This window comes from Neolamprologus brichardi, chromosome 9 (genome assembly GCF_056152115.1).
Source record: "Neolamprologus brichardi isolate AB-2024 chromosome 9, ASM5615211v1, whole genome shotgun sequence".
Taxonomy (NCBI): domain Eukaryota; kingdom Metazoa; phylum Chordata; class Actinopteri; order Cichliformes; family Cichlidae; genus Neolamprologus; species Neolamprologus brichardi.
Window position 1 is genome coordinate 29,221,031 of NC_142112.1, and position 16,036 is coordinate 29,237,066.

A 16,036-nucleotide genomic window follows, 5' to 3' on the forward strand; every position below is an offset into this window, starting at 1 on the left:
GGAAAATGAGGATATCCACAGATGATTTATCAGGAGAAAGCAAGCTCATCCAAGGGCATGATTTACCCAAATACCAGTCTGTTAATCTGTCTGCAGCCATAACACACCAACACAGAGCCGTCAAAGTACAGCGGTCTCAGTTTCAGGGTGACAGATGGTCACATGCTGCCATCAGCTGGTCAAAACATATACAGCATTTTTGCTGGTTGTATAAAAATGACTACTTACTGCAGTCATCCGTAAATAAGTCAGTGTTAATGGGTTAAAAATCCTTTTAAAGGCTATGCAATTAGCGAGAGACATGAGATGCTTTGTTGTACTACTCCACTTTAATAACATTTAAGGCCATCTCGACTCTTCATCGACTTTGACTAAAGAAAAATTAGGCCTTTAGAAAATATTACATTACAAATGTATATAACTTTATTTTAAACACAGCCTGAATACTAACTTGAACACTAAGTAACTTGAGGAATATTTCTCCAGGCTTCTCGAAGAGCATTCAAAGCTCTTCTTTGGATGTTGGCTGCCTTTTACTCTGTTTTCTGTCCAGATGATCCTACACTGCTTTAGTAATGCTAAGGTCCGAGCTCTGGAGAGGCCAATCCATCACTGATAGTGTTCCAATGTTCAGCATTGGTAGAGTGTTAGGGATCATTGTCATGCTGAAAAATGCCAAACACCTTACAGATGGTATTGCATGATGGCTCAAAATCTGATTGTAGGCCTACTTTAATGCATTTACAGTTTTATCAGTTTTGACAAGATCCCCAACACCACTGGCTGAAATGCAGCCCCAAACCATGACAAAGTCTCCACCATGTTTTACACATCACTATGAATAACTGTTCGTATTAATCACTAAACCCGATGGTTCCTGATTTTTGCTCTAGTTCTTGTGTAAATTGGCATACCTCATTCTTTTCTCTTTAATTCCTTGATTAAGAAAGCCTTCCTGACAGCCATCTTTCCACTGAGACCATTTCTGGTGTGTTGACAGGGCGCACACAGCTAAAGGGGAGGACGAAACAAAGAGGGTGACACTACACACAACATAACAAGGGGAAATGACTCTCGACACAGCCGTTTCGACACTGTGCTGAACTGAATGTTTCCAAACGCTGCTCCGAAGCGTGAGTCAAAACACCCCGATCACGTGACCACGCCTAGGATTTGGTGATCCAGTTCCTTCTTCTAGGCATATCCAAGCGCAAACATTCCAATTTTTTATTAACCAGAATCATTGGGACTTGTAATTACTGAATCAATGTTTTTTGATGCGACAATTTAAATTAAATATGCGCATGCGTTAAAGAAACAATACTCTATTATTTCATGGATTGTGAAAACTAGACAGAAGATTCTAGACTATCTAGAACATTATATAAGTATACAAAACCTATGTAATTTATATATCACAATATATAAATATATTTTTTGAATGATTACTAGAATATAGATTAAAGAAAGCAAGAAAGAAAGAGACTGGTGGGTGAGCTCCATTCACTCCTATAAGCAGAAAGAGAGAGAGTTGCACACTTTCAACAGAAAATGTCATTTGTGGCACTAAGTGACTCCTCAATATATATTTTTTTTCCACTGACGCTTCTATTGTGAATAACTCAAAAACAACTGGAGTTATGCAGGTTCACTATAACCATAACTCCAGACTCACACTGAGTAAAACACAGTGTCACAATATGGAAAATCCATAGAAGTGTAAAGTTCGGGAAAGCTCCCTCATGGTTAGAGGTTGCTAAGCAGAGGTTAATTTAAACATGCCTGAAATGTATTTTCCCGATTGGTCAGAAAATGTGATCGACGTTAACTCCCAGAAAACTCAAACAAATACATCCAAAGTTTGAGGGCTGTGAGCAAAAAACGAAGCCAGCTGAACCCAAAACAGCTGTAACCCTGTGTGACTATTACAGTAAATACGGCAGTGTTTTCTCTCTATGTTTTCTCTCTATGTTTTACTTAATGAATAGATTTATGGTGAAGAACGCGAACGTTAACAGATGGAGAATTTTGCTGATGACTACAGTCACAGATTGCGGTGTATAACAGTCTCAGATTTTTTTTTCCTCGTTTTTGGGGAGATTTCTCCAAAACGTGATGATCACAATTACTGACGGTCTGGTATAATAAGTAGCTTTGTTTGGAATCGTGCAGGGTTTGCCTGAGTCGTTGTTTCACAGAAAAATATCGAGATGTGGCGATAGCCAAGTTGGCCAGCAGGTGTCACTGTTGAGATGGACTTCAGTGTTTCACGAAGCCTTCCTTTGCCCATCACTAGGGATGGGAAACAGGTGGGAACACAGATGACACAGACAAGAAAGGACAAGAAGCTGAATCACAGACAGATAAAAAACTACAGACAAGGCATGAGAAGACAGAGGAAGCATGAAAACTAAAACGAGGGACAGAATACAAAACAGCCTGAACTGAGAACAGAGCTCAGGTCAGTAAAAATAAGAAGACCTCAAGCTAGAAACACAAAACACAGAGAGAAAACTAATGAGAACCAGAACTACAGGCTAATCACTGAGGAATTACTACTAACTTGACACAAAGGGATATGAGACAAGAGACAAAAATGGCACTAGACCAGTCATAGGAATTCAAGGGATACAAGGATCCAAAATAAACTAAAACCCAGAACTAGATGTGAAATAAACCCTTTGAATATCAATATACAGAAGAAATCCTGAAAATTAACAAAACTGAAAACACTGCATCCTAAACAGAGGGATCCTAACATCAACAAACAGTAGATTAATTGATTTCATCTCAGGTTCTGTGTCAGTGTTTTGGTGGGTTAAACAGCCTCACATACTTTAACATCATAAACTAATTTTTTTTTTCCACAAGAGCTTGGTCTATACATTTAATTTTTAAGCAACATAAGAAACACTACACTATTTTGGGTTTTTTTTTTTGAGTTAGTGTTATCAATTTATTGCCATTATCGAGGCACTGCAGGCCCATAGAAGTACAAAGTACTGTAGTTGATGTGTTTTCTTTTTGTAGGTTTGTGCTCTTCCACTTGTTCAGTTTCCTCAACTTTTTTGAGGAAACACTGAACAGCATGCCGAAATCTGCCAGATTATCTGCTAAAAACTCTTTGGGAATGACCATTTGTGGCTAATAATAATATTAATATTTTATACCAGTGAAACTGTCTCTCTTGGCATTTTTTTTTTTTTGGCAAATTCAAACACAAATTATGCATTCAAGCTACGCCGCTACTAACAAAGTGCTTAAAGCTGCAATTAAAAACTGGTTCTTTGCTAAACTGGTGTCATGTGTGGACACAGCACTCTTGAGTTAGGTGCCTGATTCATAGGTCAGTGTCAAGTTGTTCAACCAATCAGGACTGGACTGAAAGTAAGTGACAAAAAACTTCAAGTGTCTGGCTACGCAGAAGCAAACTGTATATAAATGAGGTAGGCTAAATGCCTTTTCATATATTATTCAGAAAATAACCTATGAAAGCCTATGTAGAGAAGTAAAATATAAAGCTATAACAGACTGTTATCATCATCATCATCATTATTATTATTATTATTATTATTGTTGTTGTTGTTGTTATTATTAGTGGTAGTACGCCGTTGTCACCGAGATTGCACAAGAACTGACCGAATATCGCAACACTAGGAGGAGTGAATAAACTGAGATCTTTTTAGAGCCCCGAGAAAGAAAAACCTGTTTCAATTTCCTTCCTCGGACCTGCCCACCCGTGCATGCAGCCCACCTTCACGAATCGAGCACACCTATTAGGGGGTGAGACTCAAACTTTCACGTTAACCAATCAGCTTTCTCGTTCACCGGCGGCCTAGCAGTTGATTGGTTGAAAATCCAGCTTGTCAAGTCTGACTACACTTTGACATTTCCGTCTTGTTATGTTTTTATTTTTTATCTACAGGGACTTTCTATGAACATTGTGGGCTTCGTGTGGAGGTGAATCAGTGATCAGTAACTAATTTCGGGTTTTGATGAGGTACTTGAGTCTCGGTGACTTCTGAAATCCAGAGACATGTCGTCTTTAAGGTAAGCAGACTTTACATAAACCTCAAAATCCCTCAGTCTGAAAGTTTTTGAGTTTGTGTTAAGGTTGCATGATCGATAAATGAATAAAATTACGTCGGGTTATTTGTTAATACGTTAATGACTAGATTGTTGTTGATAATGTTTTCTTTGCTGCGGGTTGTTGGAAGTTGAAAGAGTTTTCTGTTAAGTGGCGTTGGTGTTACAGTTGTGTAATTGCGTGTTTTGCCATATCACGCCTGTGTTGCTGATTGTGACATTACGTCTGCTTTCTCAGAAATGTCTTCCGGCGCAGCTGGTCTTGTGATGAAAAGCTGGAGGGAAAAGTTGTTGTCATCACCGGAGCAAACACTGGCATCGGCAAAGAAACTGCCATTGATCTGGCAAAGAGAGGTTCGTCTGACTGAAATCATGAAATTTTAAACCTTTCTTAACTCTCAACTGTGTTTTTTAAGTGGTGATTATTTGTGTTACGTATCAGGATATGGAGTTAGGAGGAAAAAGGAAATATTAGCAGGAAATGTTGACTTTTAGATGCGCAGATAAAAGACTACAATAAACCATGGAGGAAACTCGTTCAAACCCCACATAGAAAGGCCTCACCTGACTAGCAGGTTCAAGGTCAGGACCTTCTTGCTGTGAGGCCACAGTTGGATCCACTGCACACTCTGCTGCCTCTAAATTGGTTGCAGGTGTGGACGTGAATTTGGTTAAGACAGATGGATGGATGTTTCTGGCCATCCGTTGAGTATAAATCCATCCAGGGCATGGCATGCCTCTCACCCTGTTTCCCCATAACCCTGAAGTGGATCAGCAATGGAGAACATAGTTACACACAAGCTTTGGTAGTCCTAAAAGTTGGGGAATTTTTTTTTTTTTTACTGCTGACAGTGTGTGCTTGTGTTAGATGCCTGTCCAGGGTTTACCCCGCCTCTCACCCTATGTCAGTTTGGACAGTCTCAATAGCAGTTGCCTCTGCCACCATGAGTCCTCCCTAGTTATTGCTAAGCTCCACGTATATGTACTTCTTTGTGAGTGTCTTGTCACTCTCATCTCCGGTCCTACAGGTAAGAAGAGAAGTTAGTCATGTCCAGCATGTGTGCCACCCTCCTCATCAGGCACCGCTCCCCCAAACACACTGCTCCACCTCTCCCTACTGCGACCGATCACAGGAACCGCGCCATGCCATCAAGAAAATGATTACGATAAAAACAGTTTATTTAAACACAGATCTGGCAGTATTGATTCTCCTGTAGATAAATTATAAGGAAGGCTAACACAAGTTCTATTGTTCTGTGTAAATTCTAAGCAAATCCTCCGCTCCCATGATGTTGGTATCATTGTTGTGCAACATGTGGCTGTCAGGAAAAGTAGCTGAGTAATGGAACAATTTGGTACCAGTTCCTGATTTAGATCTTTAGGCACAGTTCTTGTTTGGTATAGTAAATTTTTTCTTTAGTTTTAAAGTAAAATACAAGGACAAAATAAACTCGGACACAGAGCATGAAGCAATGTGTTAGTGTGTCTTAATTAGAAGAAAAAATGAATAGTCGTGGACAATTATTCAACAATAAGAAGCTGAATTTTTGCACCTACCTTAGTGGGTCTTCTTACAGTCATTTTATGAAATTGTCTTGCTTTGTCAGAACAAAAATATTAGTTACACACAGCCATTCACTCTTTTAATGAAAAGGCTGTTTTCAGTGGTCACTTTAGTAGTTACACCTGTTCAAGTGCTTTTTCAAGCAAATATCTAATGAGCCAGTAACATGGCAGACAGCAGTATTAATGTTAATTAATATTTTTAAAAAGTATTTTTGTATGTGCACATGGCTGAAAAGGCCAACTTTGGTATGTGGTGTAACAGGAGAATTACACAATTAAGGTTCTGCCTAGAAATGAGCAATTGTGTGCTTTTCATTTCGACAACAGTGTCTGAATAATGTTTAATCTGGGAAGGGTTAAAATGCCATTTCCAAACAATACGAAGTCCCTTATTTTATACTGAGAAAGATTATTAAAAAATATTCAGGACAGTTGCCAATTTTCTCAGGAGTGGATGTCCCAGAAAATTAGCACCAAGGTCGTGCAAAACTCAGAGAAAAAAAACCCAAGAGCTACATCTCAAACTCTACAAGGCCTCAGTTGAATGTTAAAGTTCAGAAAAAGACTGAACAATTGTGGGTTGCGTGGTTAGAGAAAAAGTATCTGAAGGAACAAGATTAGAACAAAGGTTGGCAATAATGCATAATGCCACGTTTGGTGAAAACCAAATACAGGAAACTATCACCTACACCTCATTCCAACTGTAAAGCAAGGTGGTGGAGGTGTGATTATTTGGGTTTTGCAGCCACAGGACCTGGGCACATTGTAGTCATTGAGTCGACCATGAACTCATCTAGTGTAGCCAAAATATTCTAAAGTCAAATGTGAGACTGTTTGTCTGACAGCTCAAACTTGGCCAAAAGTGTGTCATGCAGCAGAAGCAGAGCAACTCTAGCAGAATGGCTGCAAAAGAAAAGAATCGATGTGTTGCACTTGTCCAGTCAAATTCCAGACATCAACCTGATTGAAACACTGTGCATGAATAAATGCATGCAAACCTCAATGACCTAAAGTAATATTGTAAAGAAAAGTGCACCAACATGTGTCCGCAACAATGTGAGAGACTGATACTTGAAACAGTTACTTCAAGTTATTCCTGCTAAATGTGGCGCTACAAGCTGTCAAATTATGGTCTTTTCCCGCAGTACTTTTTGTTAAATAATGACACAGTGAGCACGGTGGCACGGTGGTTAGCACTGTTGCCGCACAGCAAGAAGGTCCTAAGTTCAATTCCACCATCAGGCCGGGGTCTTTCTGTGTGGAGTTTGCATGTTCTCCCCGTGTTTGTGTGGGTTCCCTCCGGGTACTCCGGCTTCCTCCCACCGTCCAAAGACATGCAACTTGTGGGGATAGGTTAATTGGATAATCCAAATTGCCCATAGGTGTGAATGTGCAAGTGAATGTAAGCGCGAATATTTGTCTGTCCCTGTGTGTTAGCCCTGTGACAGACTGGCGACCTGTCCAGGGTGTACCCGCCTCTCGCCCTATGATAGCTGGGATAGGCTCCAGCGCCCCCCGCGACCCTGAAAAGGATAAGCGGAAGCAGATGGATGGATGGTTAATGACACAGTGTAATATGGCATGTGTTGTTGGATCTGAATAATCGAATATATTTAAATAATTTTAAGACCTGGTAAGGACCAACTTTTTTTTATAATTGACTTAGGGTGTAAAGTTGGCTCTAGAATTCTTTGGGCACAAGTTTTGTAGTTTGTGGCGTTTTATTTAAAGAAAAAAAAGTGTGAACTTTCATCATTTTTATAAATGGTCCCAAATTTACAAAGGTTAAACAAACGACTGGACACAACAACATCCTTTTAAATGTGGATTATTTAAAAAAGAATAAAGGGACAAATCCTTTTGCAGTCAACGGTTAGTCAAGTCTGACTCTGCCTGACTCCGAAACCCATAGATATCATTATACGATGTGTTTCTTTGCTAGACATGCTGTGGTGCTGCTTGTTTGTCGGTCTTTCTGCCTGTTACTTTAAAAAACAATCTTGCTTTTGCAGTGCACTATATGTACTGCAAAAGCATATGTGACTATATGTGCCTTTGGGTATCTCAGACAGATTAGTTTCTGTTTTTTGTGTTTGTCTTTTCTGAGAAATGTGGTTGTTTCTGATATCTTAAGTGATTATTGGTCTTGTTTCTTACTGTCCCCATTAAAAGCTTCGCAAGTTATGAAAAATGTAATGTGCCCATTTTGTCATGAGAGGGCACTCTCCACCCACTGAACTACACCTTGCTTTTATGTATTTTTGCCATGCATTCAGTGCATGTGCTGTTTTAACTCCCATCTTTTATTTTTCTTTGTAGGGGCAGAAAAGGTGATCATAGCATGCAGGGACATGGAGAAAGCAAACGCAGCCGTGAAAGACATCATCGAAAGCTCAGGCAATGAACATGTCGTTTGCATGAAACTTGATTTGTCAGACAGCAAGTCTATACGAGAATTTGCTGAAGCCATCAACAAAGGTAACATGATTTTCTGGCTAAAGAAACATCCATATGAACACACATGAAAAGTTGCATATTTTTAAATCCCCCCCCCCCCCCTTTATTTTTTTCTTTTACTTTTTTCTACAGACGAGCCAAAGCTGAACATCCTCATCAACAATGCAGGTGTAATGGCCTGTCCCTTCGGGAAAACAGCTGATGGTTTTGAGATGCAGATCGGTGTCAATCACCTGGGTAAATAAAATCAGGCATCAGTCACACCTGGCCTGACTTATAGTCACATTAGTACCGACTAATCCTTCTCCAGACTTTTTGATTTGGGGGAGAGATTTGACAAATGTAGTTGTATCTAAAACAATTAGCATGTCCCAGGACATTTCCAAGATTTCTTTAAATGGCGTGAAAGAAATCAGAAAATAATATCTCAGGTAAAACTCAAACGGAAGCACACAAAACTGGTTGAAAATTCTTTAAAAGGTTTTTAATAGAGTTAATAAATTACAGTCTGCTTATGACAGGAAATATTTAATTTTACTCAGTGGTACAAGTAAATAACAGTGCCTCACATCCTAAATCAGTAGTCCCCAACCCCCGGGCCTCGGACCGGTACCGGTCCGTGAGTCGTTTGGTACCGGGCCGCAAGAGTAGAGGCTCAGGTGTGAAATGTATTGTTTTCCAGGGTTTTTATCGGTTTTCAGCGTTATTTTGTTATTGTTTTTATCGTTAACTCGGTTTTCCTGGGTCTTTTCACGTGTGTTATGAATAAATCTTCTTTTTTCGGTACCGGTACTAGTTTTATTTTGTTGTATTTATCCGTGACACTTTAAAGGCCGGTCTGTGAAAATATTGTCGGGCATAAACCGGTCCGTGGCGCAAAAAAGGTTGGGGACCGCTGTCCTAAATGACTCGAGGAGTAGTAGGCAGTGGCTTCAAACCACTCTGACCCACAGTGCTATGCAAAAGTCTTAACCCACACCTTCCACTTCCACTCCCTTCTATATATTCTTCTCCCAAGGGAGCAGACTTTTGTATTTTTATTATTATTTTTTTGGACCTATAAATCATTCCAATATAAAAACTGACTCAACTTAACAAAGAGCCACTTTCAAATAGTATCTTTTGCCACTTTTTTTGCAAACAGTCTGTCACAGTAACACATAATTTCTTCCCATTTTTTTTTTTTAGCTCTATTTGCAACAAAATGCCAAAGATGACACAATTTGACAGGCATAAAATTATATTTGTGTACCAACAAGGTGATTCCCAAACATTTAAAAGTCAAAAACGTACTATGAGCATTGGCCTAAGACGTTTTTTTATGGTATCGTATGAACTTGAGTGCAATTTCCATCCGTGGCTGCATTAATATGTCAACACAATTTTGAGGGTTGTGTTCAAATTTCAGGTTGGACTAGTCCCACCCTAGGCCTCCCCTTTTGACTTGCCTCTCCTGTCAGCTGTCAAATCCTTCAAAAGGTCACAAATGCATTGAATTGTTCAATACTCATTTCGTGATGTTGAAGTTGGATCTGACACTTTAGCCTAAATGCAACACTTCTTTCATAATCAGCATTTTTATGACTTTACTGCAGAACAGTAAAGTTTAAGCACATGCTTTAGATATGATAGACAGACATGAAGTAAAAGGTCAACTTCCTGCGACAATATTTCCTGATTCCAGCTTTTGGAATCAACTGATTCTGGAACCACTGATCATCGGTTGAAATGTTGTTTCCAACATTTCCAACCACAGACAATGAATTTGTGTTAACTGACCATTAACATAATGCAACACTGGACAAACATGGATGTGTCACCAAAATTTTACACATCACAGGTGTCCTCGTGGTTATTATAGAAATGTAGTTTTTTAAAAAAAGGGTTTTGCCCTTTTAATTATATTTAGGAAAATAACTTCACACATCATAAGTCTGATAAACATGCCCCACCAAAAGAAACAGACTCAAAACTTATAACTGACATCACGCACTTTTTAATTTGATGTTTTTGTGCAGAATTAGTGCAGCAGGATAGCATTCCTCTTGAAGTAACAGGAGCCACTTGTGTTGTTTGTTATTTAATTTAACGTAATTAAATTATAAGCTGTGGGTGGTCTTTGTAACACATTCTGTCTTATGGTATTTATTTGATGTAGTACATTTATTGTGAAAGTCTTTACCAAGTTAAGGTAAGTATTTTGGTAAGTACAGTATTTCGTAATTAGTGAAGTGTCACTATTTCCAAATACATTATCTTCACTCTGTTTTCTGAAACTGAAAATTGGATTTTAAAGTCATATTTCCTCCTTCTCCAGGTCACTTCCTGTTGACATATTTGTTGCTTGACCTGATTAAAAAGTCGGCACCGGCTAGGATTATCAATGTATCTTCCATGGCTCACTCCTGGGGCTCCATAAATCTAGAGGACCTCAACAGTGAGAAGCATTACAACCAGAATAAAGCCTATGCTCAAAGCAAGCTAGCCAACGTCCTCTTCACCCGATCACTGGCTAAACGATTAGAAGGTAAATAATGCACCTTACACGCTGTCATTTCTTTCTTTTAATTTGCCAGTTTTCTGTTCAAATCAAATGCATGACTAGTAGCTTTACTGTTGGTGATTTCATTCACTTTTTCCTTACTTTTAGGCACAGGCGTGACGACCTACTCTCTCCATCCTGGAGTTGTTCAGACTGAGTTAATTCGTCATCTGAATGGTGTCCAGCAATTCTTCATGAAGATGGTCAGTCCTTTTACCAAAAACTCTGTCCAGGGAGCGCAGACAACAATTTACTGTGCTGTTGACCCATCATTAGAGAAGGAGAGTGGCAGATACTACAGGTACACTTTTTGCTGTAACGCACAGAAATTATATTGCAGCTTGTTACACATAATCTAGCAACATATTAATACAGTGGCTTTCAACACTTAGTAGTTTTAGACCAATGAAAGGTAAACATGATGTTTAACTCATCAGCTCAGAGTAAAGACTACTTCTTACTTCTAACTAAATCAGATGAACAGTAAAGATATTTGCCATGAAGCAGTTATTTAAAGGTGTGAAATATGAAGCGAGATAAATGTCCAGTTAAAGTCAGAGTTTTCTGTGTCCCAAAAGTGTCTCTCTTTTAACCTGGACAAATCACTGTGATGATTTAAGCTGAAGACATAAGCTGTTCGGGAACAGGTTATGTTCAAGGTTTTAATGAAAAATGTAATGCATTTAATACCATGTTTTAAATGCATTATAGATTCCCTGGTAGGTGAATACATGTCGTATGTGGAACTTAGACGTGAATTACTAACATCACAAATGAAGCTACGCTGCAACGTTACAGCAGTGTAAACTGTGCACATATTGTCACCTGAATGTGCTTCAATTCATTTGGCAATGCAGAAAACGTATGCATGTTTGTATACTTGATTCAAATCTGCTGCAAAGTCTCATTTTACACTCCTGGCAAAGCAGCTCCTAGAACACAGAATAGAATAGGATTTCCTCATTGTTACAGTAACATTTACAACAAAATTAAGTGCAATCTCAAGAGTGTAAAGATCATTAACAGCAGTCTATAAACACTACACTATAAACTGTAAAAAAAAACAAAAAAAAAAAAAAACTATGTAAGATAAATAATACAAAAGCAACCTGTCTCTATTCTCTCAAATTGCACAACCCCTAATTACACCGAGCACATTTAAGTGGACATTGTAGCATTTTAATGCTTTTTATAGCTCTGAGAAAAAAAACTGCTATTCAGTCCTTCTGTCCTTTCTCTAACTGCACTGTCTGGCAGATGGTAGGAGTTCAAGAAGTAGGTGACCAGGGTGAGATGTATCCATTATGAAATCTTTAGAATCAGAATTACTTTTATTGCCAAGTTTGTACACAGTGTCATGGTGCAAAAAATATATATAATATATACAACTCTATATAAATATTACAAATTAGTACATAGAAAAAGAGTGTATACAAACTACCTACAGATATAAATATTATAATGTATTAGATATTATAACTATAATGTTTAATATTTAAAGGAGAGCACACATTTGTTAAGATTAAAATGTCCATTCTGCCGCACTAGATCTTGAGTTCAGCAGTTTTTTGTGGCAATTTAGATTGATCATTTAACCTATCCCCACCAACTGCATGTCTTTGGACTGTGGGAGGAAGCTGGAGTACCCGAGAGAACCCACGCAAACACAGGGAAAACATGCAAACTCCAGACAGAAAGACCCCAGCCTGATGGTGGAATTGAACTTAGGACGTTCTTGCTGTGCGGCAACAGTGCTAACCCACAATTTGCAGGCAAAATATATGAAATAACAGCTTCTCTCCATTAAAGAAAGTCGGAAGCAAAATGAATTATTCAAATGCAACGCAGAACAGAAAGTATTTAAAAACTGCAGGATTGTATTTTTTGATTTTGTTAAATAAATAAAAAGTGTAGATTATTCTACATTATTTGGTTACAACTGAATATTAAATTCCTAAAACATTTTAATGGCAAACTTTTGATTCATTGGATGTTCTTCATGCTTGCTAGTGTACAAATTTAGAAAAAGAAGCCACTGTTAATGTTGACTTATAGTCTTTAAGCAACAGTGGCTGACAAGCAGAGTGTTACTTGCTCAGTAGATGTTAACAAACATAAAATGTTCGTGCTACACAAGTGAACAAAGTGCTCACGTGATACATGCTTACTTACAGTGACTGTGCTCCTGCTAACTGTTCTGCGGCTGCCAAAGACGACAACGTGGCGGAGAAGCTGTGGGAGCTGAGCTGCAGTTTGCTCTCTTTAACGTGGGACTGAGACATTCAGAACTGAAAATAAAATCCTGGCAGTATATTCTGTTTTTTTTATTACCTGATGGTTTCATTATAATGTAGGCCATGCCAATCTTTTAACACTTCATTTTTATCTCAACAAGACAGCTGTAAAACTTTATTCTGCACATTGCAAAGTTCTGACGTTTTATTTGTTCCTTGGAAATAACAACACTTATTTCATAATCAGCATTTTTATGACTTTACTGCAGAACGGCAAAGTGTTAACACATGCTTTCAATATGACAGACAGACATGACGTAAAAGGTCAACTTCCAGATAAGAGATTTGACATTACAGTGTACTGCATTTTCACTTCCTTTTAGCCACACTCACTTCAAAATTCATTTTCCTCATCGTGTGTGTTTAATAGGGGTGCAACGATACACAAAATTCACGGTTCGGTTCAATACTTTGGTGTCACGGCTCGATATTTTTTTTTTCGATACAAAAAATGTTTATGTATTTTTAATTTGTCATTTATTAAAATTATAAATATATATTTTAACTCAAAAGTACAGTTTTTAAATGTAATGTTGCTGAAATAACAAAGTAATAAAAAAATAAATCTATCTGAAAAAGAAATCACTCATCTTTGGAAAAGAGAGTTTATTACAGAGAAATGGCTCTTTCCAAAATAAAAGCTATACTATACGCTTCTTCTGGGCTATATTCTCAGCAGCATATTAAACATATCAGGTCCCCATAAGGAGAATCATGTGCTAACGGCTGTCTAAATGACTCGGGTAAAGTTTGTAGCTTGCGTGCTTGTTGTTTTTGTCTGCTTCTACTTGTCTTTGCACTAGGATGATGTCGGAGTAAATGTGCAGTCATATTCGTTGTGTTCCCACTAGTGCTGTCAGCGTTAATCTCGTTGAAATGACGTTAACGCCACAACACGGCAAATCTCCGTTAACGAGATTTGCCGCAGATCGCCCCGTGCGTGGGGCTGGACGGCGTCAACAAGTTAACGAGCTAACTGCGCTAACGCACTAGTTCCCACCCATGTAATTGACCATTGCGTGGCACATCCGTCATAATATTTTACTTTTGTCCATGACGCGCTTACCTTCAGGGTCATACGTCACATGAAAACCAAAATAGTTCCAAAGGCCACATCTGAATGAGGGTGGGGGAGGTTCAATTTGCCATGTTGCAACGAGCTTAACTTCTGTCTTGCTAGCTTGCCCTGCGGTCAGTGAATCTGGGTTCGACTACTCCGCCTAGGCTGCACTGTCAAGCGCAGATCCACTGAGCGCTCAACACAGACAGCATCGCCAGAAGGAAAGTTGATAAAATAAATTTAAAATTTTGTATTGTTCGATACATATGCGTACCGAACCGAAAGCACTGTATCGAACGGTTCAATATCGATGCGAGCATTGTTGCACCCCTAGTGTTTAACCCTGACATTTCCATATATAGTAGTTATATTGATTGGCTTCTATAATTAGACACTGAAGCAATAATATGTTTAAAGAAGTAGATAGGGCTTTGGTTAAAAAAATAAATAAATAAAAAAACAGTACAGTTTATTGACCCTGCTATCAGAACATTTTTCCCTACCAAGGTTTAGTAGGACACTCTAATAAAACAAAAAATCTGTAATAACTTTTGTATGGTACCGTTTTACAGTCTAAACACAACACTCCTTTCAAGACCAACATTTTTATTACTGCAGAACAGTAAAGCTGCAGGAAAATGTTTTGAACAAAAGGTAAGGCTTTATTTATGGCTGCTCAATATTGCAAACAGGTGGAACAGAGAAAGCTTGGGACAGGAGGGCACAGAGTAGACAACACACAACACAGGGAAGCCAAATAACAAACCCTAAGAACTAGAACTCCGGAAATATTAGGACAGAAACATAAATGCTAACAGTGACAACCATGAATAACAAACAATCAAGAAACACAAATTAACCAGATACAAAACACTGTGTCACCGACCCAGGACCGTGACAGTTATATTGATTGTCTTCTAATATTAGACACTGATGCAATATATTTGAAGAGGCAGATAGGCCATTGGTTAAAATCAAAGAGTACAGTTTATCAACCTTGCTATCTGATCATTTTTCCCTCGTGAGGTTTAGAAAGTCACTCTAGTGAAGATATTTTTTTGTTTCAATAACTTCCTTGCCTGGAAGCTTAGTCACTTTAACATGTTATTACTGTTGTTGTTGTTATCTCTCACAATAACAGTTTAAAAGAAATCTGGATCTATGTAGTGCCCTTGACTTATTAGAGGGCACAAATGGACGACGCTGTATTACCCATGCAGGCTACATCGATGCAATGTGAAGTTACATTTCAAGTGAGGTGCAGGTCAAAGTTTCCTAGTTACCCACATACCTAGATTACAATTCACCCGTCATTAACTGTTGTTTGGCTATTTCTGCTCTGTACTGATTTATAAAAAATTAAAAGAAGCTTAAATATTTGGTTTATCAATGTTTAATACAAGGTGTGTAATTAATTGGATAATATCTGCATGATAATTCATAATAGACTGCAGTCTTGTTTACATTTTTTACAAAAACTTTTCTTTTTACTTTCTGACATTAAACTGACTCATGGAGAGCAAAAAATGTTTAGGTTAATTGTGTTATCGCCAGTTTTATTAGTCAACTGGATCAATATCACCTAATTTTTTATGGCCTCATTAATCCATAAATGATGTCTCACAGGTTTGTTGCCCATGGACAACATCAACAGGCATTCATCAGGTATAAAGTAACTGCATCCCCTTCATCAGGTTTTCATCATCTTTAAACATTAAGCGCCCTCAAGTAATAATAGAAACAGTGATTTAAAAAAACTTTAAACTGTGCAAAAAAGTTAATGACATAGGTTAATTTTCTTCAAGAGTAATGGATGAAAATCGGCCTGTAGGGCTAAATCTGGCTTATTTACTTAGTAATAAGTAATATCACATCAAATAAACAAAAGCAAGAAAATATCTGATAGTAGGGCCAAACAGGTCAGGGGAAAAATGCTAAGAGAAGGCAGACAAAGCAAAAACTCGGGAAACGCTGCAGACCTGAGCTAAACCGATAACAAATGGATAAATGGGCTTAAACTGTGACTCACTG

The 16,036-nt window shown here is 38.2% G+C and overlaps 1 protein-coding gene across 3 annotated transcripts in view; it reads left to right on the plus strand.

Moving 5' to 3' along the window:
- Window positions 1–14,465, plus strand: part of rdh12l (retinol dehydrogenase 12, like) — a 49,255-nt gene extending 34,790 nt beyond the window's left edge. The window contains exons 1-8 of one of the 3 annotated variants that reach the window (XM_035909629.2): window positions 3,766–3,783; window positions 3,926–4,050; window positions 4,325–4,440; window positions 7,972–8,130; window positions 8,242–8,346; window positions 10,427–10,636; window positions 10,760–10,952; window positions 12,826–14,465. In XM_035909629.2, coding sequence (XP_035765522.2) covers window positions 4,037–4,050; window positions 4,325–4,440; window positions 7,972–8,130; window positions 8,242–8,346; window positions 10,427–10,636; window positions 10,760–10,952; window positions 12,826–12,928 — 900 coding nt within the window. In that variant the 5' untranslated portion in view covers window positions 3,766–3,783; window positions 3,926–4,036 and the 3' untranslated portion in view covers window positions 12,929–14,465. Of the gene's footprint in view, window positions 1–3,765; window positions 3,784–3,876; window positions 4,051–4,324; window positions 4,441–7,971; window positions 8,131–8,241; window positions 8,347–10,426; window positions 10,637–10,759; window positions 10,953–12,825 lie in introns of those variants that run through there. The other 2 variants (XM_006794957.3, XM_087846264.1) reach the window with 2 other exon arrangements.
- The last annotated feature ends 1,571 nt before the right edge of the window (window positions 14,466–16,036 follow it).